The sequence below is a fragment of the Thunnus albacares genome, chromosome 2 (genome assembly GCF_914725855.1).
Source record: "Thunnus albacares chromosome 2, fThuAlb1.1, whole genome shotgun sequence".
In the NCBI taxonomy this organism is placed as follows: Eukaryota; Metazoa; Chordata; class Actinopteri; order Scombriformes; family Scombridae; genus Thunnus; species Thunnus albacares.
The window spans coordinates 14692801-14717372 of NC_058107.1; the positions used below are offsets into that span (position 1 = coordinate 14692801).

General features: G+C 43.0%; 3 protein-coding genes across 4 annotated transcripts in view; 2 read left to right on the top strand and 1 right to left on the bottom strand.

Moving 5' to 3' along the window:
- Positions 1 to 39: 39 nt before the first annotated feature.
- tmem127 (transmembrane protein 127) lies at positions 40 to 2710 on the top strand. The gene is made up of 4 exons (XM_044367645.1): positions 40 to 140; positions 594 to 847; positions 945 to 1109; positions 1226 to 2710. The coding sequence occupies exons 2-4, from the start codon at positions 604 to 606 to the stop codon at positions 1534 to 1536; spliced, it is 720 nt and encodes a 239-aa protein (XP_044223580.1). The 5' UTR covers positions 40 to 140; positions 594 to 603; the 3' UTR covers positions 1537 to 2710.
- A 592-nt stretch (positions 2711 to 3302) lies between these two features.
- gatd3l (glutamine amidotransferase class 1 domain containing 3, like) lies at positions 3303 to 8030 on the top strand. Its single transcript, XM_044367634.1, has 7 exons — positions 3303 to 3567; positions 3663 to 3715; positions 3806 to 3919; positions 4061 to 4192; positions 4297 to 4389; positions 7499 to 7664; positions 7784 to 8030. The coding sequence occupies exons 1-7, from the start codon at positions 3451 to 3453 to the stop codon at positions 7916 to 7918; spliced, it is 810 nt and encodes a 269-aa protein (XP_044223569.1). The 5' UTR covers positions 3303 to 3450; the 3' UTR covers positions 7919 to 8030.
- A 969-nt stretch (positions 8031 to 8999) lies between these two features.
- Positions 9000 to 24572, bottom strand: part of igsf9b (immunoglobulin superfamily, member 9b) — a 30243-nt gene continuing 14670 nt past the window's right edge. For both annotated transcript variants that reach the window (XM_044367658.1, XM_044367666.1), the window contains 19 exons: positions 20731 to 20877; positions 19540 to 19691; positions 19223 to 19340; positions 18694 to 18835; positions 18167 to 18312; positions 17925 to 18067; positions 17687 to 17827; positions 17463 to 17579; positions 17220 to 17370; positions 16999 to 17110; positions 16717 to 16892; positions 16357 to 16595; positions 16108 to 16192; positions 15546 to 15716; positions 15355 to 15391; positions 11551 to 14919; positions 11218 to 11387; positions 10835 to 11046; positions 9000 to 10611 (listed from right to left, as the gene is read on the bottom strand). In XM_044367658.1, coding sequence (XP_044223593.1) covers positions 10847 to 11046; positions 11218 to 11387; positions 11551 to 14919; positions 15355 to 15391; positions 15546 to 15716; positions 16108 to 16192; positions 16357 to 16595; positions 16717 to 16892; positions 16999 to 17110; positions 17220 to 17370; positions 17463 to 17579; positions 17687 to 17827; positions 17925 to 18067; positions 18167 to 18312; positions 18694 to 18835; positions 19223 to 19340; positions 19540 to 19691; positions 20731 to 20877 — 5816 coding nt within the window. In that variant the 3' untranslated portion in view covers positions 9000 to 10611; positions 10835 to 10846. The remainder of the gene's footprint in view (positions 10612 to 10834; positions 11047 to 11217; positions 11388 to 11550; positions 14920 to 15354; positions 15392 to 15545; positions 15717 to 16107; positions 16193 to 16356; positions 16596 to 16716; positions 16893 to 16998; positions 17111 to 17219; positions 17371 to 17462; positions 17580 to 17686; positions 17828 to 17924; positions 18068 to 18166; positions 18313 to 18693; positions 18836 to 19222; positions 19341 to 19539; positions 19692 to 20730; positions 20878 to 24572) is intronic.

Genomic DNA, 24572 nt, shown 5'->3' on the forward strand with positions numbered 1-24572 from the left:
TGATAATGTCTCATATTTACTGCTGTAGTTTGTGTCTCTGAGTCACCAGTAGGTGGAGGACTGAACTCTCCTTGCAGCTTATCGAAGCCACGAAGAAGAATGTTGTGAACAAGGAAGTCAGTATTTTACAGGAAGCCAGCGTAAGCTGCCTTTTGTTTTGTTTTGTCTTTGTTTTTCTGTACCAAACCGGTGGTCATTTCCCACCAGGGCAGTCATCTAGATTAATTGATAGTTAGTAGTTTTGTTTCATTTGATTATATCAACTTTATTTGTGTGTGACAGTCGGGGAGATTTGGCGTTAGCCGTGAGCTAGCTTCAAACGCTAACAACAGAGCTAACAGGCCTGAAGCCGTCTGTTCACTGTCTGCCCGTCAGTCAGACTCTCATCCTGTTTTAAACCAAGGAGACAGATTTAAGGTTAATCGTCGTTTGATAACATTAGATAGCACTGTGAACAAACCGCCGGGGTCGCTGTCAGCTGTTCATCGGCTAGGTGACGTTAGCTGTTCAGGCTAACTGGTTTTATGTGTTTTGACTGAGCTCTTTAACGTCACTAATACTGTGAAGAGACATTAATTGCTACACTTCATCAGCCGAGATTGGATGACCATGTATGCCCCACCGGGTTCGACCGCTCCTGGAGGCCGGAGGAGGAGAGGGGGCACCTCCCTTCCCAAGCAGCCGGAACGGAGCCTGGTGTCAGCCCTGCCCGGAGCCCTGTCAATCACTGCGCTCTGCACGGCTCTGGCGGAGCCGGCCTGGCTCCGGGTTCACGGAGGCACCTGTCCGAGACAAGAGCTGGGGGTGGCAGATGTCCTGGGGTACATTGACCCTAAGCTGCTGGACGGTGAGGGCCGACACCAGGCCGTTAAAAACGAGCAGTGAACCATAAATGAATCTGTCAGCGAGTTGTAATGTTTTGTGTTGTCACTGTGTCCCTTCAGATTACTGTGTGAACCCGCAGACCATCTTGTTGCTGAGGGTGATTGCTGCCTTTTGTTTCCTGGGCATCCTGTGCAGTCTGACTGCATTCCTCTTGGATGTGTTTGGACCCAAACATCCTGCTCTCAAGATCACACGAAGATATGCATTTGCACATATTCTCACAGGTATTATTAATCTGTCATGCTACAGCTTATGTTCATCTTCTAGGAAAGCAAATTGTCACTTTTTGTTCCAAATTGATCAGTTTCACTAACTTTTTTCTCGGTTCATCTCTCATCAGTGCTGCAGTGTGCCACAGTCATAGGCTTCTGCTACTGGGCCTCGGAGCTCATCCTGTCTCTACAGCAACAACACAAAAAGTATCACGGCTCTCTCATATACGTCACTTTCGCCATCAGCTTCTACCTGGTGGCAGGCGCCGGCGGAGCCTCGATCCTCGCCACAGCCGCCAACCTCCTCCGCCACTACCCCACCGAGGAGGAGGAGCAGGCTTTAGAGCTGCTCTCGGAGATGGAGGACAGCAGTGAAACTTTCCCTGCTGATTATGACATTGCCAATCAGTTTCAGCCGCCGCCTGCCTACACGCCATAATGCCACCAGACTGGCCTTGTTAACACTTGCTTCTCTCTGAGCACGGCTATTGGCTTGACGAGCAAACCCACTCTTTATCAAAAGGATATCGTCGCAAATCCTCTCCATAATGAACACAAGTGTGCACAGTTAGTGCGCAGACTCCTCGACTGACAGTGCTTGGGTGCATGAGAGCTTTCTTTAGTGGTGGCAGAAATTTAGGAGACGATTCTTACTTTCACCACTGACGTTGTTAGTGATTTGCATGTAAATGGCTTTTAGGATTTGGTCCTTACATGTAAAGCAAACTAAACTGTAAGGAGCGCTCAACATGGCTGATCACAAGTAATTGATGAAACAGCCACAGCCTGATCAATGCCATTTATTGGATGTATTGCTTTTGGTTGGTCGTGGATGGAGCTTTGTTAAGCATCATTTTTGATTTAATTTTTGATATGCTTGCCATGTGAATGATTTTATTTTACCGATACATCAAAAATGCAGAAATACACTGAGAAGATTGTTTTAGACATTTCTTTTATATATTATATCAAACGGACATTTATTTATTAATTAGTTGTCTGTGCTGTGTCCTCTTCGATTTCTTTTGCTTTGTAGACATCTGTCACTGGTTTAGTCTTATATGATCGCATCTGTGCGTGAGATAACGCAAGACAAAAAAACAGACTGTCAGATAATGTGAGACAGGTCTTTGTGGTGTTTTTGGAAAAAAAAAAAAAAAAAGGGTCATGGCATGTGTTGTGTGTTGAGAGCTAACAGCCACGGAGAAATTCAGGAACATTTAGTTTCCATGTTTCACAAAGCAACATTTAATAACAAAAACCTCACAGTCATGTTCTTGTATATGATTTTTTTTTTTTTTTTTTTTTAAACACCCTTATTTGTACTTTGTGGTTACCATATGTGGCAATTTCAGTATGTGTTTTCTATGCATGAATTCTTTTGTGTGCAAATTTTAAACCTTCAGGCGGAATCTCACGGGAACGTCTCAAAAGGTGACGGTTGAGGCTTAAAGTTGTGATTGATGTGGTGATTCAGTAGTCGGTCGTGTGTTGTTCTGTTCACACCATTTCTGCATTTTGTTCCTCAAATTGTCGCTATACTTTCATCACCAGTATGTAAATATTGATTGTTTATACATAAAAAAAGTGGTCATAATAAAATAAATGCCCTATTTTGCCTCACGCTTGTCATCTATAACTTGACACTGAATCTACATCAGCCTCTTTCCTGTTTTACATCCTTCTTCCACCAAATGCAGCCTATAGGTAGGAGCTGTAGATTTGATTCAGCAATATGTTGACTTTGACATTTCGGTCTGACCAGGGTATTTCCGTCTAGACATAGACGCAACATGGCATTACAGCAAGTAAGAGCCTTACAACCTAATAGACTTTAAAGGGCATACAGTATGGCTTGCAATCTATAACAGCATTACATTCATTACTGCCTTACTCACTTACTTGCTGACAGATGCAGAGCGTTGTGCAAAAGGGAAAAGCATCAATTAACAGCCTTAAAATGTATTTTATATTTTTGAAGAGCTTTTCCATTATTTCTGTGAAATCCTCCATCAAGACACCAAGAGTTAAAGTCTAAATGGGACAGGATATTTTAAAGGTTAAAGCACTACGTTTTGAACTCCAAGTGTGACTCTGTAGCCAAATGACTTAAGTTAATCAGATGAATAAACAAGGGGAGGAAGGTTGTTCAGGAGGGGAATAGGTCAGTCAAGGCAAAGAAGCGATGGCACTTCTCAGAAAGTAGAGCTTACATGGCAACGTCACATAGCTGATGGTATATATACAGACAGTCTCCACAAGATCAATATTACAACCATCAAAAGTCTTCACAGGCTCGGCGGCATTAAGTCAGATCTCGCTTCTCTAAAACACTCAGATTGAAACTAAAATCATGCTGGCAACCAGGACTCTGCTGTCAAAACAAACACTGGCTGTTCTTTCTCGTCAGCCTGCCTGCTTTGTTCACCACGGTGACTATGGCAACTGGGGAAATACTAATGTTGCACTGGTAAGTGAAACAAATCAATACGGCGTCAGATAGGGGAGAGAAAAAAAAGTAGGAAAATATTATTGTGTGGATTTGTGAATCACAATGTGTTCCAGGTTTTCTCAGGATGTGGCTGGTGGGATGGGACTGATGTCCATGAGGGAGTATAGTGAGTATCAGTGCTACAGAGCTCAGGACAGGAATTTCAGTTTATCGCATTTCACCAAGCAGAGATTGTAATTCACATCTCTGTCCTCAGCACCATGTACCACCTGAGCCGCAACGGCGCTCGATTCCAGATGTTTGCTCCAAATCAGCAGCAGATGCATGTGATGGACCACATGAAAAAGCAACCTAGCTCTGGCGAGAACCGGTAGGCACATTAGGACACACTTTGAGACAGAGCAGGGTCATATAAACTTGTCCAGCGGATTACTTGATTTTGTATGTTTTTTCATCTGACTTGACTAATTCCATAAGATAGCATTTATGGTTATTTTTGGCCCTTGCAAAGGAACATGATGATGGAGTCGGCTCGCTTCAGTCATAATCAGGGAATGATGCAAATGCAAGATCTGTCCAAGCTGGATGTGAACAGCTTTGATGCCCTCATCTTTCCTGGAGGCCACGGCATCACCAAGAATCTGTGAGGAAGAATGAAATATGAAGCAATAACTAAGAGACTGTGTAGTTTAAGATAGAATACAAACAAACACAGCAAAGCACTAATATTCACTTTCAACTCTTTAGATCCTCTTTTGTGAAGGATGGCAAAGACTGCAAGTTGCATAATGATGTGGAAAGGGTTCTTAAAGAGTTCCATCGTTCCCGCAAGCCTATTGGGTATGTATCATTTGTTGAATATTCAGTCTAGCAGTACAAGGATGAGTATGTCTCTGCTGAAATATGTTCAAATATTGATGGGCAGCAGTGTGACATTTTAATTTCTTTTGGCTATACAGTTGCTTAAAATCACAATTTAAATCTGAACATGAACATGAGGCAAATTTGCAGACTGTCACTGATTCCAACTTTGTACTTTACCTTAAATTGGATTACTTTGGTGTAGGTAAACACATGAGATTTAAACGATCCCTGTTATGGAATTGGGACGTTGCAGCAGCTGTAGAAAGGAAAAAGTCTGACTGATTACTGCTGAATATCTTTTGTAACCATGGATATAATGCATCATGACAATGTTGCTAATGTGTAATGAAGTTTGGGATAAAAAAAAAAAAACATCACCTACTACTGACCAGAGCAGTTTAGTATAATAGCAACACTATTTTAAAGGTTTCATAGTTTCCTAAAAAGATCCTAGAAAGGAACTGATATATAGAAATGCAAATAGAAATTCTTTGTGGGTTTCCAGGACAGGATGATGTGATATGATACTTATGAAGAAATTAGATACAAGTGTTCAAATGGTACGCTTTCAATTAATTAATTCCAATTGATTAATCAGTACACAGCAGGTCAGATGAATATTTAAAAAATGTGAAGTTTATATACCTTCAAGCCTACAGTTGACAAATGGAAAGTAAATTTATGTTGCACTTGATACCAAATTACACAGTTCTCTCTTGGAAACGTGACGTGTTTAGATTTGTGTTAACTGGAATAAATCAATACTAATAGTCGCATTAATTCTTTGACCTGCTGGCAGTGTTTCCTAGAAACAAAATTTTACTACCACAACATATTTCCACGAAAAAAAGGATAGTTAGGGCAATATTTGTGTTCAAATTCCTGTGAACAAAGCCTAAAGCGTCTGAACAGCCTTTGTTTACACAAAAATAACATTTTGTGACTACTGTGTAATACAGATGCAGTTGTAACCTTTTAGCTCGTATTTCTATTTTACAATACTAAAGTTATAAAAAAATGTCATCAACACACAAAAATTCACAAAAATTAGCAATGAAAGGCAAATTTGCAAATTTAATAAATACTTTGCATTAAAACCATTAACTGACGTGAAGACAAAAAAACTGTGACTGTGACTTTGTCATGCAAGTTGATGCTCCATCTGGTGAGAGTCTCCACTCCACTGATCACAGCAGACACAGTAAGCACTGCACATGTGTTGAATAGTTTTTACTCTCTCAAGTGGAAAGCTTACAGTGAGCAACATGAAGGTAATCAGACCAGGCAAACAAATCCACATGTTTAAAGCAGACAGGAAGAAATGATGATTACAAATAAATGTATGTGGCAGGAAGTGACTGATCCTCTGGCTGCTACTTTGGCAAAGAGGTACTGATGAGCTGAGGAGAGGCAGCTGTGCAGACAGGTGACAGGATCAGGTGAGGGGACACCTGGTGGCCAGGTCTGCGACGACAGGAGAGGCAGGATTACAGGATTTAAAGAGTGAAGTTGGAGGCAGAGGAGGAGAGAGAGGAGGACGAAGCATCTGTCGCCGGGGCAACATGGGGTTAAAAGGTATGTTGAGTTTTAATCTTGACCCATCCTTTTTTTGGCATTAAGCCCAATAAAGAGTAAAAAATTACAATACATTGAGCAAAAAGGTCAAATTAATATTTTTACTTTTTTTTTTTTTTTACAAGTGATAAGAAAGGCCATAAAAATGTGTACAAGTGGGGATTGATTCTGCAGTGTAGGAGTCAGTGTCACTGTTGCTGTTCTTATTATTCATCTGCTGACAGGAGCTTCACTGTTTTCTGATCTGCCCTCCATTGTTCTATCAGAGTTGTAATTGCTCTTTTGAACTGATCTGTTCACAAAACAACAGAAGAGGCTATAAATTTATTATTTGGCCACATTTTTTTCACAGTAATAATTTAATCCCTGATGACAAACACACTTCAGTGTGTCTATATTTCATCTCTGCAGCTCCTCCACGGTACAAACTCCCCTCATGTGTTTCCTCAGATTTCATCAGTGCTTCAGTCTTGTTTGATTTAGGAACATAACAGAGAAAAATCAGTTTGATGCACCATTACCTCAAAACACCTGGACCATGACCAAATTGTCAAATTTAATTCAGCCACTTGTGGTCACGTAGCCTACTTTGGAGTTGGAGGGGCAAAATTTCAAATTTGATTCGGTTCATTTTGCAACAGCCAACAATGAGGCAAGTTTGCTGACAGGCTGTTACGAGCAGATATCAGTGTGTCTCTGCGTGACAGTGGCGTTTTATTTTGACAGATGGGGGAGCTGTGCTTTCTGTGCCTTCGGCAGCCAATTAAAACTGCTCTACATCCTCATCACAGACTACACTGAATTTAAAACTCAGCAGACATTTGCATTCGCTGTCAACCACTTGCATTGTCCATAAAGTGCTTTGTGTAGACTAGTTGTTCCTGGTCTGTACTGTTGTGTGCCTGATATCTTTAATAAATCCCATGTATGAGCATAAAATAGCACCTGTGTTTCTTTTAAACCCCTGCACATCCACACAGGTGTCTTCACCTTGGCTGATTAGACGCCTGCTCAGGTGAGGTCATCAAATAAGGACAATGAAGGTGTAAGTGTCCCAAATCCCTGATTCAGTTAGGCCCTTTGTTGCTCTTTCTCTCTCCCCATGTTTCCAGACTGTTTCAACTATTTAATATCAAATAAAAGGCCCAATGTAGGTCTGTGTTACATGATTTACCATAGTCATCCATTCAATCTGCACTGTGCCAAATACTTGTGAGATCCCCCTTGAGATGTGAGCAAGTAGTCAAATACTGACTTCATATATTTGGGTTCGTCTTCATGTATTTGTAGGCAAATAGTGATAATAATCAGCTGACAGTCTGTAATCTTGCCTCATGCTCTCCTTTTGTTCACTATTGCATGCATTAGAAGTTTTACAAGTATGACTAGACTGAGAGTCCCAGTGCTGCATGCTGGGAGAGACAAAGCAATTATTCATACACACCCTGATCAGTCCTGTCTTATAATCTTGACTTTATAAAAACCTCAACTGAATGTGTTTCTGTCTCAGACTGGCCAGCATGGCTCCCTTGCTGGCCTGCCGCGTGCTGCCGGGCATCGAGGTGACCATGGGCTACGAACGGGATGAAAACACTCGCTGGGGGAACTGGCCTCACACGAACATGGTTCAGGCTGTAAAGAGCATGGGTGCTCGCCACAATGTGCGTGAGCCATACATATCCTTTCAAAGGTTTCTTTTTACAACAGATGTTAAAAACAGCTTTATGCTCATTTTGCCAAATGTTATTTTTCTTCTGAATTAACTCCTGCTTCGACCTTAACACTTTCCTTTTACGAAGCCTATGTGGACGAGAAGAACAAAGTGGTCAGCACCCCTTCCTTCATGTGGGAGACCGAGTATCACTATCACTATATTTTTGATGGCATTGGAAATATGGTCAAACATGTCATGCGCATGTCAACCAAGTGAGCTGAGGCGCTGGAGGAAGTTGGTGCTGACGTGCGACTCACATCTCTGTAATGTGATGAATTCTTACCTGAAACAATATAAATGCTTTAGATAAATAGCAAATGGCTTGTCATTGTGCTGTGATTTTTCACTGAGTAATGTGTAATTTATGGTGTTGGTTCATGCAGTTGAACAGATCACATGTGCACTAGGTGAGAGTCATTTGAACTGAAGAAAGCAGTTAATCGTGACAGACAGGGAGGAATCAGGGTCTGTATTACCAAAACACTGGTGACAGCTCACCTCCTCATTTGATCAAAGGTAACACATCTCTATAAACTAGAGGTCTGGAATATGATGACAATCGCTCCTGATCCTGATCTTGATCTGGATCTTGTCATGGTTACACAGCAGTACTACTTTGGGACCATAAAAAGCACCCAAAATGTACATTACACACCATGAATAGTGTTCCTTGGGTTAATTTAGGCTAAATCAACAAGGATCACCTTGTATGTTCTGTACACATTATTATTCATTCTATTTTTTGAAACTTCACTAAAACAAGATGTTAAATCAACCCAATATTCCTTGAAATATACAGAAATACTATGAACGGGTACTGGCAATGTTGTGCAATGTTTCCTTGTCACACTTGCTGAGTCCTGTAGTAAGACAGCTACAGTATGTTGAAACACAGGAAGTGACTGAGGCCACTTTTTGTGTTGAGGACTTTTTAAAATAAAGATTTTGTGTTTTTAGAGTTTTGGAGAACGACAACTTAAGGATTGGCTGGGCAGTAAGGTCTTTTCTCTCTTTTAAGCCTATCTGTAAAAATGGCTAACACAAAATATGTGATTACTGAGACAGGAATTTACACCAAAATGGTTTCACTAGCAAAGACCACGCCACAACAGCATGGTACTAAAAGGGGGGGGGGGGGGGGGACAGGAGAGGAAGGGTTAAGCTGATATAAGTAAGCTTGACAGGTGATTAGTAGTTAACTTAATTAAGTGAAGGAGCATCTGTCTTCATTGTCACATAATTTTCTTCATGACGCCAAAAATCAACACATTCTCTCGCTTTGTGCATTCAGAATAAAACAATTTATTCATTACAAACATATAAAAATGACAAAAACAACCAGGTGGCAAGATAAAAAAAAATCAATTTGTACAAAACTTCCAAAACCATCATCAGAAATGCATACTCGCTCCATATGAAGATGTTCATCATCATCATCATCATCGTCGTTATTTAAGTAAATATAGTACAAATGTTGACTCTTCCCAAAGTATAGCTACAAAGATATTATTTAAATCTCTCAGTTTGTCAGGTGACGTACAAAAACAGCTTTTGTCATTTTCCAGTAAAAAAAACAAAAAAACGTAGGCTAATGGGCACACAATTTATAACAGACTCACAATTCAAATACAGAATTAGAAGTCGATGAAATATTCACAGTGCTGTCTTCACATCAGTGATGTGAATTGTAAACATTGTTGCATATCATAACTCGCCTCAATAAATATCCAGAAAGCTCATGTAAAAAAAGGTACATTTTTAATAACTGAATCCTCTGATGAGTTTGATTATAGCTTGTCAGCTCAACCCTTCTGTAGTCAGTCAACTAGAGTCCATATGAAATTAATGAAAATAAGGCAAAATTCGTTTCCCCTGTGTTTCTTATCAAGTTTTACTGTCTGTCATTCACAGAGGCAAAGTTTGACCGATTCAGGTGGAGTAAAGTAGCATTTTCTCGTGTGATGAAATGGTAAATGTGGAATATACAACAGCAAGGTTCATTCACATTAAGGTACATATAAACATTTGTACAGATATTTTAACAAATACTGGGAGGCTATTTTTAAGAGATTTGCTTTATAAAATCTCAACAGGGGAACACTGTGCTGACTGATGTGAATGATTTCAGGGAACCAGCAGGTAAGAGTGGCAAAGATGACACAAATTCATCTTTGAATACAATAAATTATTGTTTGGAGTGATAAAGTTTGATATCATGAACTGCTCAAAGATTTAGTTCTTAAAGATAAAAATCAGAGTTACTTAATCATGTATTCTTTCAGTACTATTATTTGAGTACTTAAGTCAAATTCAGAGGGAGAGGGTGGTGAAAATGCTTTGAGCACTGTTACACTCGGAATATTACAGATATAGACATTTCCACCAACAGATGTCATCTTGGACCTACATAATTGTCATAAGCATACCTTTGTGATAGACATAAACATGAAATAAACCTTCATCATGTTGCATGCTGCTGCTTTTATAAAGCAGGTCTTTCTCAAATCTTAACTGTAAACTTATATTTGTCGAGGGTGAGCGTGTCTTTCCTCAAAGGGGCCCTGTGTGTCTGATTGTCAAGGTTTAACAAAAAAAAAATCCCAAAATACAGTTGCACAAGCTTGTTATAAAAATAAATAATCCCTTCTCAGCTTCATTATCCAAAGCACAGTGGAACAAGAACAAGAAAAAAGAATATGTCATCTGATGACAACTGAGGAGATGCAGCCTGTTACATCTGTCACTGTCCCTTGAAACCAGATAATTTTAGTGTGCTGTAACAGAGGATCAAAACTTTAAACAATGAGCTCTTTCATGTGACAAAGCTCCAGTGAGGTGTGACACTGTCCAGGACCACAGTGCTGTCATCTGTTCATAAAACTGTTATTTGGTATCTGTTTTCCACAAACCTGTGAAAGAGAGGAGAGCAGTATTAGAGAAAAGCCCTTAGAAGGTTAAAACATTTTAAGTATAAACTGAGCAGCACTGTTTTCATATGCTTTTACATGCAAGCACAAATTCACTGCATGTGGATGATAAGAGAAGCAGGCGAGAAAAGGAGGCGGGCAGGCGAGCAGTGAGAGGCGGAAAAAAAGAAGGAAAGAGGTGAGAGGGGCAGGCGGGATAACGGACCGAGTTAAGCTGCTAGAGCAGTGCTGAGTTGCAGTCAGAGTCTGAATCGTAGCCAGGCGTGAGGCAGGGCTCACGGGAACAGGTGGATTCCTGAGCCCGCCTATACTCTTGGTACTCCAGGCGGAGAGCGTTGAAACGCGCCTCACTTAGGGAGCGACTGAACTGGCAGCGAGGTGGGTTGGAAACTGGTGGGCTGACTGAGGGAGACGGGCCTGGGGAAGGCATCAGGGAGAGGAGATGCATGGATGGGCATGTCATGGGACAAGCTCAAAATAATCACGGCACATGGGGCACAAGATGAGCACATGCAGCACCGTCAGGCATTACACTCATAATGACACATGCGACATCAAAACATCCAAAAAAAAAAAAGCAATCATCACCTTTCTTTCGCTGGTCCTGGAGGCCACCAGCTTGATCATATCTGAGCTCCCCCCTTCCTTTCCGAAAACCCATTTGTGACTGATCAAACTTCATGGCCTCCAGGACCTCCGAGTCCACACAGGCATCAGCAGAGTCCCACTCATAACTCTCATCTACTGATGTGTTCCTTCTAATGAGATACATAAAACAAGCGGTCAGACAACAGTATCAGCACAGTATCACAAACAAGAAACAAGAACTACACAGTTAATGTTATTTTGGCAACATAAATAAATCCCACTGCAAAGAAAACACTCCAGTGTTCTTATTTTCCAGGTGTGGTGGTGTTTCACCTTTTCGCTCTCCTCTCAGGCAGCTCCATCTCAGCTCTGTGCCGCTCACTCTCCTCTGTGGTTTCTGGGGAGCTGAGCAGTGTGGGAGTGATGGACAGGGACTGTCGGAAGAGACCGGTGCTACCTCTACCACTGCTCTGACTGGCATAACTGGCCCTCCCTCCCTCTCTGACCTCCCGGATCTCGGTCTCCCCTCCCCTCCCCATCACCCTGTCTGGCTGTCTGTAACCCTCTCCCTCCCTCGGTGGGAAGGGGGCGTAGTAGGGTGAGGGCCAGCTGATGCCTCTGGGCAGGTAGGACCTCGGAGGGCCCCTCCTGGGGTCCATGGGTCTTATGTTTTCCGCTCTGGATCCTGGCCAGTGCTGGTACTGGGGGACTGGAATGGAGGAGGGCATGGGGATATACTTATGCTGAGCAGACCTCAGGGTGTCCTGATAAGAGGGGGACCACCGGGAGGACTCTGGGAAAACGGTGGCTTGCCGTCGGGGATCAGAGGGTTCCATCACTGGGGAGATTGAGGTTTGTCTGGGTGGGTACATTGAAGGAGTGAGGTAGGAAGGACTAGCTAAAGGTCTTTGTGCGTGGTGAGGCCTCTCCAGGCTCCCCATGCTGGGGCGTCTGAACGGGATATACTCCCTCCAGGAGGGGCCTGGCCTGGGAAGGGAAGACGGAGTGCGACCCAAACTGTAGGACTTGACCCTAACATCTGGGTTTGGGAACTCGTCCCAGTAACATCTCTCAGAAATGTATGTCCTCGGGCTTTCAAAGTGTTCCCACCTCTGTGAGCCTAGACTGATGGATTTCTTTAGGAAAGGACGAGGCTGTCCCATCCCTGAGAGCGTCCTACAAGGGCCTATGCTTAAGGATTTCTTCAAAAATGGCACAGGGGCTTGACATATTCGCGATGCAATATTATTAGTCCTGCTGCCCTGAGAAGCTTGTCTTTGGGATTGTTCTGATGGAGACTCACTGCGGTCTACAAAACTCTGTGAATGTTTTGACGCTATGTCTGCCATGCCTTTAGCTGCACTAAACAAGGTGTGAGCTGATCTGGATCCAAGTCTGGACTCAGGTCTGTCTGCGCTTTTATTCCGAATTTGTGTTTTCTCATCATAAAGTTGCTTGCTAGTTTTTTCTGGACCAGGAGATGATGCTCTTATCTCATCAGGAAATCTAACTCTGTGTGAAGGATCTCTACCTTCCATATTGAGGGAGCGTCTATAGCCTTGTTTTTTACTAAAGTCAACGCTTGCCTCTGCAGCACCTACAGAACGTGTTGGCTCAAAGCAAACCTCCTTTTGGTTTGAGTCCGTTTCCCCCTGAACATGAACCTCCCAGTTTTTGGGAACTACATCAGGTTTAGCCACCAGAGATTTTACTGGTTTTAAGTGTGAGCTCTGTCCCACAGTGTCTGTGACTTCAGCTTCTTCCACAGGCTCATCCACACTCATTTCGATGAAACCTGGAAGGCTCAGGTATTCAAGAATTGCACTTGTTTGCAGTGGGGACATTTTGGGGGATGGGGCTGTAGGCTTGGCCTTGAAGGACCCTGACATTCTAGGGACAGAAAATTGGGACTGATCACTATCAACTTCTTCTACAAGAGTCAATGTTGAAACAGGGCTGGGACTATCAGAGAAAAGACATTTGTCACTCCTCCTGGAGCGCGCTCGGACTCCCTCTCTTTCTAATTCAGAGTAAAAGCCCGAAGATCGTCGGTCATCAAGGCCCTGAGCCTCCCTGTCTTTGGACTTTGCTCCAACTTCATGATGTTCATAGGGTAAAGTAGAATAACTTGAGGGACTGGGATCTCTTGTGGCTGTGTACGGTGCAGAAGCAGTTAAAGGCTGAGTTGGACTTTGAGGCCTCATGCTGTCGACTAAAGGACTTCTGGAAGCTGTATCCCAAGGCTGAGTGCCATAAGCGTAAGAATTTCTGGACCTTGAAGCAAAACCTCTGTCCTGGTTCTTTCCCCTTAAGCCTTCCTCAGTCATGGACTTCCTGCATATATCCGGCTCTCTCTGAGGACTCATTGACCTGGCTCTGTCAGGTGTCTCCAAGCACAGAATAGGGGAGCTTTCTGAGGTGATGTCAGGAGAGAGCATGGGAAGGGAGGTGTTCTGGGTGACCGGAGATCGTGATGAATCAACAGCGAGAGAGTCCTCTGTAGTTTCTCTACGTGTGTAAGGGTGCTTTGACCTGGGCGATGTGGTCTCCCGGGGGCTCTGTGCTGGAATGAGGCTGGTGACTGATGTAACAGGGCTAATGTCCCACTGTATGCGAGAGGTAGGAAGCCGGTCCATTGGACTGCTGGTGTTCCCAAAGTAGCATGCCCTCCGATAGTCAGATACCCGATTTGTCTGACCTGGGGACCTGTGTTTTTGTCTGATGGTCACATCTTGAGGTTTCCATACAGGGTCCTCTTCTGATTTGGGTGAGCCCCTTTGAGGGCTTTGTGTCTTATTAGACGGATAATCATCTTTCCTACGACTTCTCTGATTAGCTGTATAGTTCTGTAGCTCCCTCTCCATTTCTTCCCTCTCCTTTGCTAGTTGGACACACTTGTTAATGCTGTCCCTCTCAAGCTCACTGTCAAGTTGTGAGACCAGGGTGCTGTTATTAGTCAGCTGACTCTCCATAGGCTGATAGCCTGAATGGTGTGGCCTGTCTCTTTCTCTGTCCAGAAGCTTGGTTCTTCTGCCCAAAGTAGGGAAAAGGTCTTCAGTGTGGCCCGGCATGCGATACCTCCTCAGAGAATCACTGGGTTTTTTCTCACTGTTGTCTGAATAGAAGCTGGCTCTTTCCAGTAGGGCCTCTGAGCCCTGTTCGTCATCAGAGTAAAAGCAGCCGTGACGGGAGAAGTTTCTTGCCATGGCCCGTACTCTTCCAGGGGAGGAAGGAGGCCTGCTCAGCTCTGGGACGTCCACAGTGAGAGGAGAATCCTTCCTCTCGTCCTTCTCTGAGCTCATGCTTGACTTTGGAGAGTCTCTGAATGATGTCTGATTACTTCCTGAGCAACTCACCCCACCATTACTTTGCAGGACGTCGTTCTTCAAGATTTTCTTATTGGAGGGACTGGAACCCTCTGGCAGTGCTTGGACAATAAAGCGTCCATCAGGGCCTCTGGAGATGGACTCCAAAGCAGTTGGTGAGGAGGCCTGGGACCCCAGGTGACTCTCAAAGAGTGTGTAATGAGGTGGTGGAGACGAGTTGGACAAGAGTTGTTTCCGCTGGTCGTGGTATTCCCCACGGCTGCCTTTATCAAAGGAGGACCGATCAGACTGTGAGGAGGGGTTGGGGAAGAAGGGAAGTGGTGGGCACAGCTTCAGCTTTAAGACACTGTCTGGGCTGCTAGGAGGTGAGCGAGCTCTGAGAAAAGAAAAAAAAACAGACAGAAAAGAATAATTTAAAACAACCTCACAGTATTACAGGTTCTAACAAAAATATTAAAATAATTAAAGGCAGTCTATAACTTTCTGCGCTCACAAACTATATAAAAGGTAGGAGAGAATTTAACATTGTCACAGCAAGTCAAATGTTATTGATAGATCAGGTAAGGCAAACAATTATTAAATTATGAACTACAGTCACGAGTGCGTGCTGACAGCAGAGTATAAAAGTCTAAATAACCCTTGAGGCTTAAAGTTGTTTTAAAGTGATTCATCACAGTCTGCAATACAGATGGTTATAATAACAATATACTAACTAAAAAACATTCAAGCTTTAAAAAAAATAGAACCACAAATAAGTAATAGATACACTACATCGACTGTTAAAATCAAAATACAAATGACGGACACTCACTCTGTAGATGGGCTCTTCTGGAAGGCAGATGGGAGATCTAAGAAAAAATGAAAAAGGAATTAAAAAGATCAACAAAAAGTTTATTTAACATTAAGTGAGGAATCAACAATGGTACTTTCCGTACACCAGAGTTTAAACATCAATTCAATTTTCTGGATTTAAAAAAATTGTATTTAAATCAGATGTTTTACCTTGTCTTCTCTTTCTGCGTCGACGTTGTCTCCTGTTACTCATATAGCAAGCTGTCACCAAGGAGAGGATGATGGCCATGAACAGGAAGCACACTCCTCCCAACACACCAGCCAACAGAGGCTCAGGGATGACCTCCAAGAAACTTGGGCGCAAGGGGTAAATCTCCATCCCTGTAATCAGATCGCAGAGCTTAACTTTTGAAATATGTTGTAATATAAATATACTGAGACCTTGACTCGATAAGCATGTAATGTTCATGGGGTCACACTTTCTTTTACAGTACACTAATAAAACGTAATAAGACGTATTTTGTATCAAATTAGACAAAAACTAGAAATAATATGTTCTTTATTAGACAGTGATCAAACACAGTTATACCCTAATTAGACACCATACACCTAAATTATGCTGTAATTCGAAACCGCATATAATGCCATATTAGAGCCAAAATATACATACTAATACACTTATTCTATCATCATCTATCATCTTATTACATCTTATTAGTGTACTGTAAAATAAAGTGCGACCGTTCAGGGTAATTGATACGAAGCCACTTACCTGTGGTGGATACATTAACAGAGTCACTCGGTTCACTGAGTATTTTATTGCTGCGGGACATCAGCCTCAGATCATAACTGGAGTCCTGAGAGTAAACGTAAACTAGTTTGCTTGTGGTGCATGTTCAAACATTCTCATCATTAATCATAACATCAATTTGATATAACACAATTTTTGGCATAATAGTTGTTTAATCTACATCAACTGATCTCAAGAAAGCGCAGACGCCAAGTAAGAAATAAACTTTACCCGCAGCAGTCCTTGTACTAGTAGTTCACTCTGATTGGCACTGATGTTACTGCTGAGGATGACCCACTGGCCCTGATCCCGGCGAGCCTGCAGCACATAACCTGTCAGTGGAGAGGATGGAGCCTCAGGAGGTAACCACTGCAGGAAAACACCTCGTCCAGTCCGATTGGCTGACAGGAATACGGGAGGTTCCAGAGTTGGGAGACTGGTGACGACCATAGGTGCTTCTGTTGGGACAGCTGATAAGAAAACACAATATAAACTCAGACTGATACAGCACTTAGAGCAAACAATACAAATACTACTGGAGAAAGTGAGATAAGAAAATCAAATAGGTAAAACATGTTCACTTGCACAGACCTTGAGTTCGCACAGAGACAATTTCACTGAAAGGTCCAGAGCCGAGTTTATTCTGAGGTAAGACACTGAACTGATAGCCAGTGCCAGCAAGTAGCCCGGTTACCAGCAGATAGTTTTTGGATGTGGGCACAGGCAAGGAAGCCCATTCATGTTTCCCTCTGGATGCCTGCTTGACCCTGAAGAAAAACAAAGACAGCCAAAATAAAGACAGCGCATAAAACAGTCAACGGGTTTACTTGTTGAGAGCTAAGAACCGCGTCGTAAGTATTATATGTTACTGACCATACAGTGAACTTCTGGGTGTATCCACCATCAAAGCCAGGCACCCAAGATACATTGGCCTGGTTCATCTCTGTGGTGACAGACACTGAGGACACAGCATGAGGACTGGTGCCTGAGAAACACAGTTGCACATCTGTAAGTCTGGCATGTTGATAATACATATAAATACAGGTTAAGTGTCTATCGGGTCTGCTACCATATATGTGAGGTAGGCCACTCACCCAGCACCATGACCACAGTGCCTGCACTGACAGTAGCTACTCGATTAGTGGCCAGGCACTCCCAGCCCCCATGGTGGTCTTTACTGAGTGGCTGCAGCAGAAGGGAGCCATTAGCCAACACAGTGTGCGGGGAGCGAGGAGTAGGGCCGATCTGCGAGGGAAAACAGACAGACACATCTAGTTTAGATAAGGGATGAATTAAGCATGTTTATGCTGCTCCTCTTTGTTTTGGAAAATCTGTACCTTGCTCCACGTTATGTTTGGAGCGGGGTCTCCGATGGCTTCACAGGGGATGATCAACTCTCTGCCCACCTCCTGAAAGTACTCAGGCCGAGGAGTCACTCGGAAAGATGGGGGGTCCTGGGGGAGGGAGACAGTCTTTTTCACATCTACCAATGTGTAACTGTGCGCATTCATAGAAAAATGTTTTCTTTCACTAAAGGCGGAGTCAAGAGGCACAGCCTTACCTGCAGAATGACTTGGGTGGGTTCAGACTGGCCCATAGTGCCGTAACTGTTATATGCAGTGCAGGTGTACATGCCAACAGCATTGTCATTGGCTGTTGCTATAAAAACTGAGCCTTCAGAGTTCACCATCCAACCTGGGAACTAGACAGGTCAAGAAAGAAAAATTATATACAGTGATTTTTGAGGTACCTGTGCTTCCATTGCATGAGACATGATGTTTCTACGTCACATAACTTACATTGTCAAGATTTAAATTGTTCCCATCTTTGGTCCAGTTGACATATAGCACAGGAGGATCAGCCTGTACAGGGCAGACAATGACGCCCTCCATTCCGGCTGGTAAGTATGTTTCCCTTGGCATTCGGCCAACACGAGCAGGGTCTAAATGAAAGAATGATAATTATTTAAGAATTATCTATAAAATGGACAAATACATGGAACTAAACAAGTGCTGCCTCTCATAGGAGATTAAACCCTTACGTTTCACTTTCAGATGTGCAGAGGCTGAGGGCGGTGTCAGTATCCCATTAGTTGGGATACAAGTGTAATTGCCAGCATCTTCTGGGATTAGATTAGGGATAAGAAGTGTTCCATCCACTAAAACCTTTACACGCGACTGTAGGGACCTAAAACCAAAAGATACAAAACATGATGCATTTTAAGAGGTAATTAAAGGGAAACTTATAACGGTATTTTTCAACCTGGACCCTATTTTCCCATCTTTTGTGTCTAAGTGAATAATGGGGACAACAGTTTTTGTTTTTGAAACTGGTCAGGTACTGAGCGAGAGCACTCCAGCCAGCAGCCACAAAACAGGCTCAATTAAAATTCTTTTTCTAAGGTTTATAGTGTGCTCATGACTACATTACATAATAGTCACCTGTAAAACACCTGTATGTCTATGCATGTCTGTGAATCAGTGAGACATACTAGCTGTGTTTTACATTTGACAGAAAATATATATCATATATCTTGGGTTCATGGGTACTTTGAGGACTTGGACTCACTCAATATGATAAACATTCTGTCCCTGTTTCAGCCATTCATAGGTGAGGTTGGAAGGGTAAGCGTCAGCCTGGCACTGCAGAACTGCATCCTGGGTCATGTTGAGAGTGGTGTCCTCTGGTGAGATGATGATGATTGGGGGACCTTTTTGGCAAAGAAAAAGAAAACATAAGACACACTAATGTAAATACTATGCCTCTGTGTAGTGATGCAGGGATCAGGATAAACAAAGAAATCAGTGTTGTTGGTTTTAAATCATTGCTATAGCAGCAGATGGACTGTAGGTGGCAGTATAGACTATGTAACCATGGTTGTCAAGCTGTTCAATGGGTTTGCATTAGCACAGCAAATTCATAAAGCCTTTGAGCCGTCTAATCTATCTGTATTTACTTTTTGTCCCAGGAAAACATATGTGGTAGATGTTACTTTCAAATACACTATTACTCTGTTACCTGCACATCTCAACACATGCTTAACATGAGACAAGCAGAGGTTCTGTCTCTCCCCAATGACTGACAGCTCAATACTGACCTTTGACCTGCAGCTGTGTATAGTGGGTCAGGTTCCCCTCTGTGTTGGACACGTGACATTTGTACACTCCTGAAATATTTCTTGTGATAGAGGCCAAAGACAAGGTACCATTGAGCACCTAAAATTGACCAAAGGTAAAGATAAAGAGGATCAAAGGGAGAGAGAAAAGGTGGAAGGAGATCATGAGACTGTCACGGAAAGGACAACAAAAGCAATCTGCTACAAAGAAATATCAAAGCTACAACTCCTACATGAAATGCTAATTTTAAAAATATTTAATTAAAATTCTGAAAATGCCATCTGTTTCTCCTCCTCACTTTTATTTTTTCATGTTTCTCAATCGGGTTCTCATCTTTATGCCAGACAACAGTTGGCCGAGGGTTGCCATGGGCTCCACAGCTGAGAGTCAGCGAGTCTCCGAGCAGAACCTCCACAAAAGTTGGTGGAGTCTTGATAAACACAGGTGGAGCTAGAACAAAGACAGTACAGATGACATAGTTACTTCTATGTGTATATTCAAATGGGACATACAGAATAATCAGAGCACTAACTTTACTATGAACCCTTGTTGCAGAAGTCAAAGTGGAACTAACAAACCTAGGTAGTTTTAGTGTGCTTGAGGCTTGGAGGTACGATCTGTAGTTCACCCCTATACAATGGAGATATAGGAGTTGTTTGATGCCATTAAAATGGAGCATAACCAATTATCCAATAACTGGGATAAGCAACAACTGGAAATTTGCAAATTTCTCTGAAACTATCTGAACAGACAGACTGTATTTTATCTTTAGTAGCATATTTTTTGCCTGCCTCAGAGAGAGCAGAATATGGGCAAACACTGCCATGGTTTGTGTTTTGTTTCCACTGAGACCACCCATGCTAAAAATATATGCACTCATTGAATTGGAAAGAGCTTTGGATAAAATGTCATCATTTTCTGTGTACAAGGCTCTGTGTGAAGTCTGTTTTTGAGACAACCTGACATATTCTTAGGTAAAATGTATTCAAATGAAATTCAATATGATGTAATGCTATTATGTACAAGAAAGGTGTCCAGTGTTCATCTGCATCCTGATGCAGCACATGTAGTCCTTTCATTCACTGTAGTACATTCATTTCAAATCCCTACCTCACACTCTTAGTAACTTCTAACTCCACTGTGGCATTACTGATGTGTGGGGTTAAAAATATTCAGATTTAAGCATTTAAATGTAATCTTTAGCCCACACAAGCAGCACATACACTGTCCTGTTCCTGTTATTCTTTGAACAAACTCCTACGTTGACATCATCTCACAGCAGGCAAGGCACAGACAAAGACAAGATGTGATCACCGTGTGCACAGAATGTCACACAGAAGCTCCTCATACACGGCAATAACGCTCAGGAAATTCAACGTGCCAGGGCCTTTCTAGCCCCATGCTGTGGCTGTTCTAAACAAGGAAAGTGCCAATGATGAGCAACGAAAGGAGCAGCTCCTCAGTCTCCCAAAACCCTGCAGTGCTGCACCTGTGATAGAGAGGAAGGTCCATGTGCCGTTTTGAAAGTTGTCGGTTTTGCTATTCAGGAGCAGAATGCGGCATTCAAACCAGCCCTCGTCCTCCAGGGTCAGCCGTTCCACCAGCAGAGAGGCACCCTGGGTCAGAGATACGCGGCCTGTAGGAGGAGGGGTGAGGGTGGGAGGGCAAAGAGGAAGGGGTGAGAGACAGAGAGAGGGGGTCAGCACACGCGCAACCAGACAGGCAGAGTCAGCACATGCAGGAAGAGGGCTTACCATGCAGAGGACACAGGCATCCAGTGTCACAAAGGCCACAGTCAAAGTCATACACTTCATACTAGCAGACAAAACCATCAACAGAGTGAACAACAACTGTAGCTCTAATGTTTGTTAAAATATCCAACCACATAATTAAGATTTGTGCAAATCAGGGAGGTGACAGACAAAATATGCAGCTCAGAAGATGAGAAGTCAGTGGCCCAAGAGTATGAGTGCAAACACATGAATCACTCATGTGATGATTGTAATGATGTGCAAAATTACAGATGAAGATAGTGTCCTGTCATTAAGGGTTTGGGTGGTGGAGGGGAGAGCTAGGACGAGCATGCAAGGAATATTTGAAGGCAGCTTCATTAAATTGCCGAAAGTAAAAAAAGTGAATCTGTTTTCTTCCTTTCATATTTGTAGTTTTCAGCTTAAAAGGGATTTCTAAAACAGATGCATGATGAAATGAGTCACCTGTTTTTGTTTATCAATGAAAGACATCAGGCAGAGATAAACACTGTGGAGTGTGGCAGATGCACGCTAAGAACTTGTGAATGTGCACCCTCAAACACACAGAGGATCTGTGCATGTCTGTGCATGCATGCACACACACACACACACACACACACACACACACAGACACACACACACCCCTATCACACATACCCATATCCCTCTCCCTCTGCTCTTCTCTGTACTTCTTACAACTCCTTGTCAGGCTTTGAAACTTGATCTGTTGGTTGCCTGGTGACTGCAGCCTGGTTTTCAGGGTACTGAAGTTACCCTTCCCCACCACCCCACCTCCCCTTCCTTTTATTCTGTCTCTCAATGAACTCTTTTTTTCCCCCCTTCAATCTCAGGGCTTTAAACGACAGGACGATGCGTGCGGGGGGAAACACACACGTTGCTCATACCAGGCCCTGGCCAAAGCAGTTTGAAAGTAAACAGGGAGAATGTGGGGAAGTTTGCAGCATCTTGTCATTCCTGTTTGCTGCTAATAAGTTGCTTGAATTACACAGACACACGGTAATATCTGTGACATATTCATCCCTCTGTCTAAAGTATTGAAAAAATAAAGCTTTACAAACAGAAAAAACATGCTTTCTCTTCATTTAATCTTTAGGTTGAGCACCAAACATCATCTCCCCCAGTAGAGACACTGTATATAAGAGGAAAGAAACTATTGAATGTCCTGCTACCTTGAAGCAACAATATCACAAGAAACACAATATCGTCGCTATTCACACAGCTTTCCCTCCAGACGGCGCAGTCTGGAGCAGAGTCTGAAAGGTATGAAATTCGTTTAACTCAATACGTGGCCTTAAGACAGGGTGAAACACACACTGAGAGTAAAGACAGGCAACAATGGCTAACAATTAACCCTGCATTCCTGACTGGGGCTGTTGCTGTGCTTAATGATTGACTGACCTCCTAAAGACAGACCATCGTTTGATGGGCGGTGCTCACTTAGAGGCTCCATAAAATGAATGCCTCTGATTTCAGGTCAGCATCTTTCAAACAACCGGGCAGGGCTCGGAGAGAGAGGAAATGTGTGCGCAGATGATAACAGGTGTGGGGATAACTTAAAGCATTTTCCCTCTCATCTCTCCATGAGGGACCCTCCCTGAGCTGCTCATTTCCCATGCGACCTTCTCCAATCGGACATGGAATTAACTGCACACTGCGGACTAAGAGGAAAAACACTTCCACGTGCAAAGTCACACAAACCCTCTTTAAGATACAGCTAATCCTCATGTGGCTAAATATTATGGGATACTTAAAGATCACTGTGCCAAGTAGCACCATAAAACTCAGCCTATGGAAGTCCCACTGACTGACCATGCGTGCTGGTCTTGTAGGTTCAGAAGCACGTGGGTGTGTATACATGTTGATTTTCAAAATTTGGTGTGCGCCCTGCCTCCTGGGTCTCCACAAGGGAATTCTGGTTTTCCTGTCGAACACTTAACCCTTTCCCGTAGCCTCCCTCTTGTCCATCACTACAAAGAGAGCCCCCCCACTCCTCATTCTCTCAGGTTACCATAGTGATGAGACCAAGGATAGCCCGGGCTGTAGGTTTAGATTTGAATTCAGTTGCTGTAGAAACACGGCAGGACCAAACAGGGGTAGGGGAGGGTCGATCATGCAGGGGGGTGGGTTTCTACTGTCAGAGATTTGAAAAATTACAAGTGGGGGAAAAACATTTAGTTTTGATTTAAAAAACAGTCTTGTGTCACATCCAGCAGCACATGAGACATAAGGAAGAAAGGGGGGAAATGAATGAGAGGCAGAAAAAGACGGGACTTTGTTTTCCTTTCAGCCTGTGAACAGACAAAAGGCTGACGCTGAGTGACAAATGTTGCTCTATTTAAATTTGAATGTTACATCCCTGGACTTGAACTAAAACCTCAAAACGCACACGGCAGGTGTTCTGTGCTAAGGACGTTGACAAAAAGGTTGTTGTCTCTCTGATGGCCCGATGCACAGATATAATGCAAATAATTGAACACAAGAATTGAAAAATGATCAACCATATCAGTAGAAAAACCTCCCCCTATTTAAATCAGAGCGGAATTGACCGAGAGGTTACGGAGAGGTTACTCAAATGTATACATCGATAATCCATGACAACCAATGAGAGGTTGACCTTTCTGACCGGATTGCTCCGTAACTCTCCAGTAGACACATTCATCACTCCCCCTGGTTCTACATTTTCCCAATGTCCACGAGTCCTCCTCCAGAGACAAACATCATTAGACTCTATGGTGGAGAACAGAGAGAATGGCTGAAACAATAGCTGCTGCTCGTCTCCCATGCCCACCCTCCTCCTCCTCCTTGCTGTTTTACCTCCAGCAGCTATCACATGACAGCTCCAGTCTACCTTAAAATGAGACCTTGTTCCAACAGGTCAAGCTGCAGTGCAGCCAAGGGTAGAAAATGGCAACGCTAATCCACTGCTGCTGTGTGAACCTCTACAACGCACCCTCTTCATATTAGTGAGAGTCAGGTTCTCTCCCAGTGGGTGGCAGGTTAGGAATAACTCAGCATTCAGAGCGATGCTTGCCGAGAGCTGGCCTTGTCTCACGGTTTCTGATCTCCTTTTTTTTTTTCTCTACACAAGATTGATGATTGATTTCTGCAAGTGAAACCACTGCAATGTAATTGAACTGAGGAAAATGTACACCACATATGTTACCCACATAATTCACACTTCAATATGGGGTTCATTTCTTTGCATGTAGTATTGCAACATTGTATTTTCTTTAATTTTGTGGCATAAAAATCTCCGGTACAAGGCTTTTATTGTCCCACAGGAATGGATTCAGCATGTGATTTCTGTAGTGATGATTCCCACTGATACATACTGACATAGTAATACATGGGTCATTGTGAATTACATGTAATACAATAGCAGCGGTAACTATGGAGGAAGAAAGATTATTCTGTTTGGAGAAGCATCACCGCTGCTTTTCTTTGTCCATCCGTATGTGCATAAGAGAGCCAGGCAGAGGTGCATTATGGGATGTGTTTTGATTTGAATACAATCATAAGTCTGGGACCGGCCCCCTGCCTCTGACAGCTCACCCCTCCC

What these genes read in the sequence shown, in the direction of transcription:
- tmem127 (XM_044367645.1), top strand. Translation starts at nt 604, where the DNA reads ATGACCATGTATGCCCCACCGGGTTCGACCGCTCCTGGAGGCCGGAGG. An exon ending in TGACCCTAAGCTGCTGGACG is followed by an intron (nt 848 to 944) that starts GTGAGGGCCGAC and finishes GTGTCCCTTCAG; the next exon opens with ATTACTGTGTGAACCCGCAG. An exon ending in ATTTGCACATATTCTCACAG is followed by an intron (nt 1,110 to 1,225) that starts GTATTATTAATC and finishes ATCTCTCATCAG; the next exon opens with TGCTGCAGTGTGCCACAGTC.
- gatd3l (XM_044367634.1), top strand. Translation starts at nt 3,451, where the DNA reads ATGCTGGCAACCAGGACTCTGCTGTCAAAACAAACACTGGCTGTTCTT. An exon ending in CCTAGCTCTGGCGAGAACCG is followed by an intron (nt 3,920 to 4,060) that starts GTAGGCACATTA and finishes GCCCTTGCAAAG; the next exon opens with GAACATGATGATGGAGTCGG. An exon ending in ACAATGTGCGTGAGCCATAC is followed by an intron (nt 7,665 to 7,783) that starts ATATCCTTTCAA and finishes CTTTCCTTTTAC; the next exon opens with GAAGCCTATGTGGACGAGAA.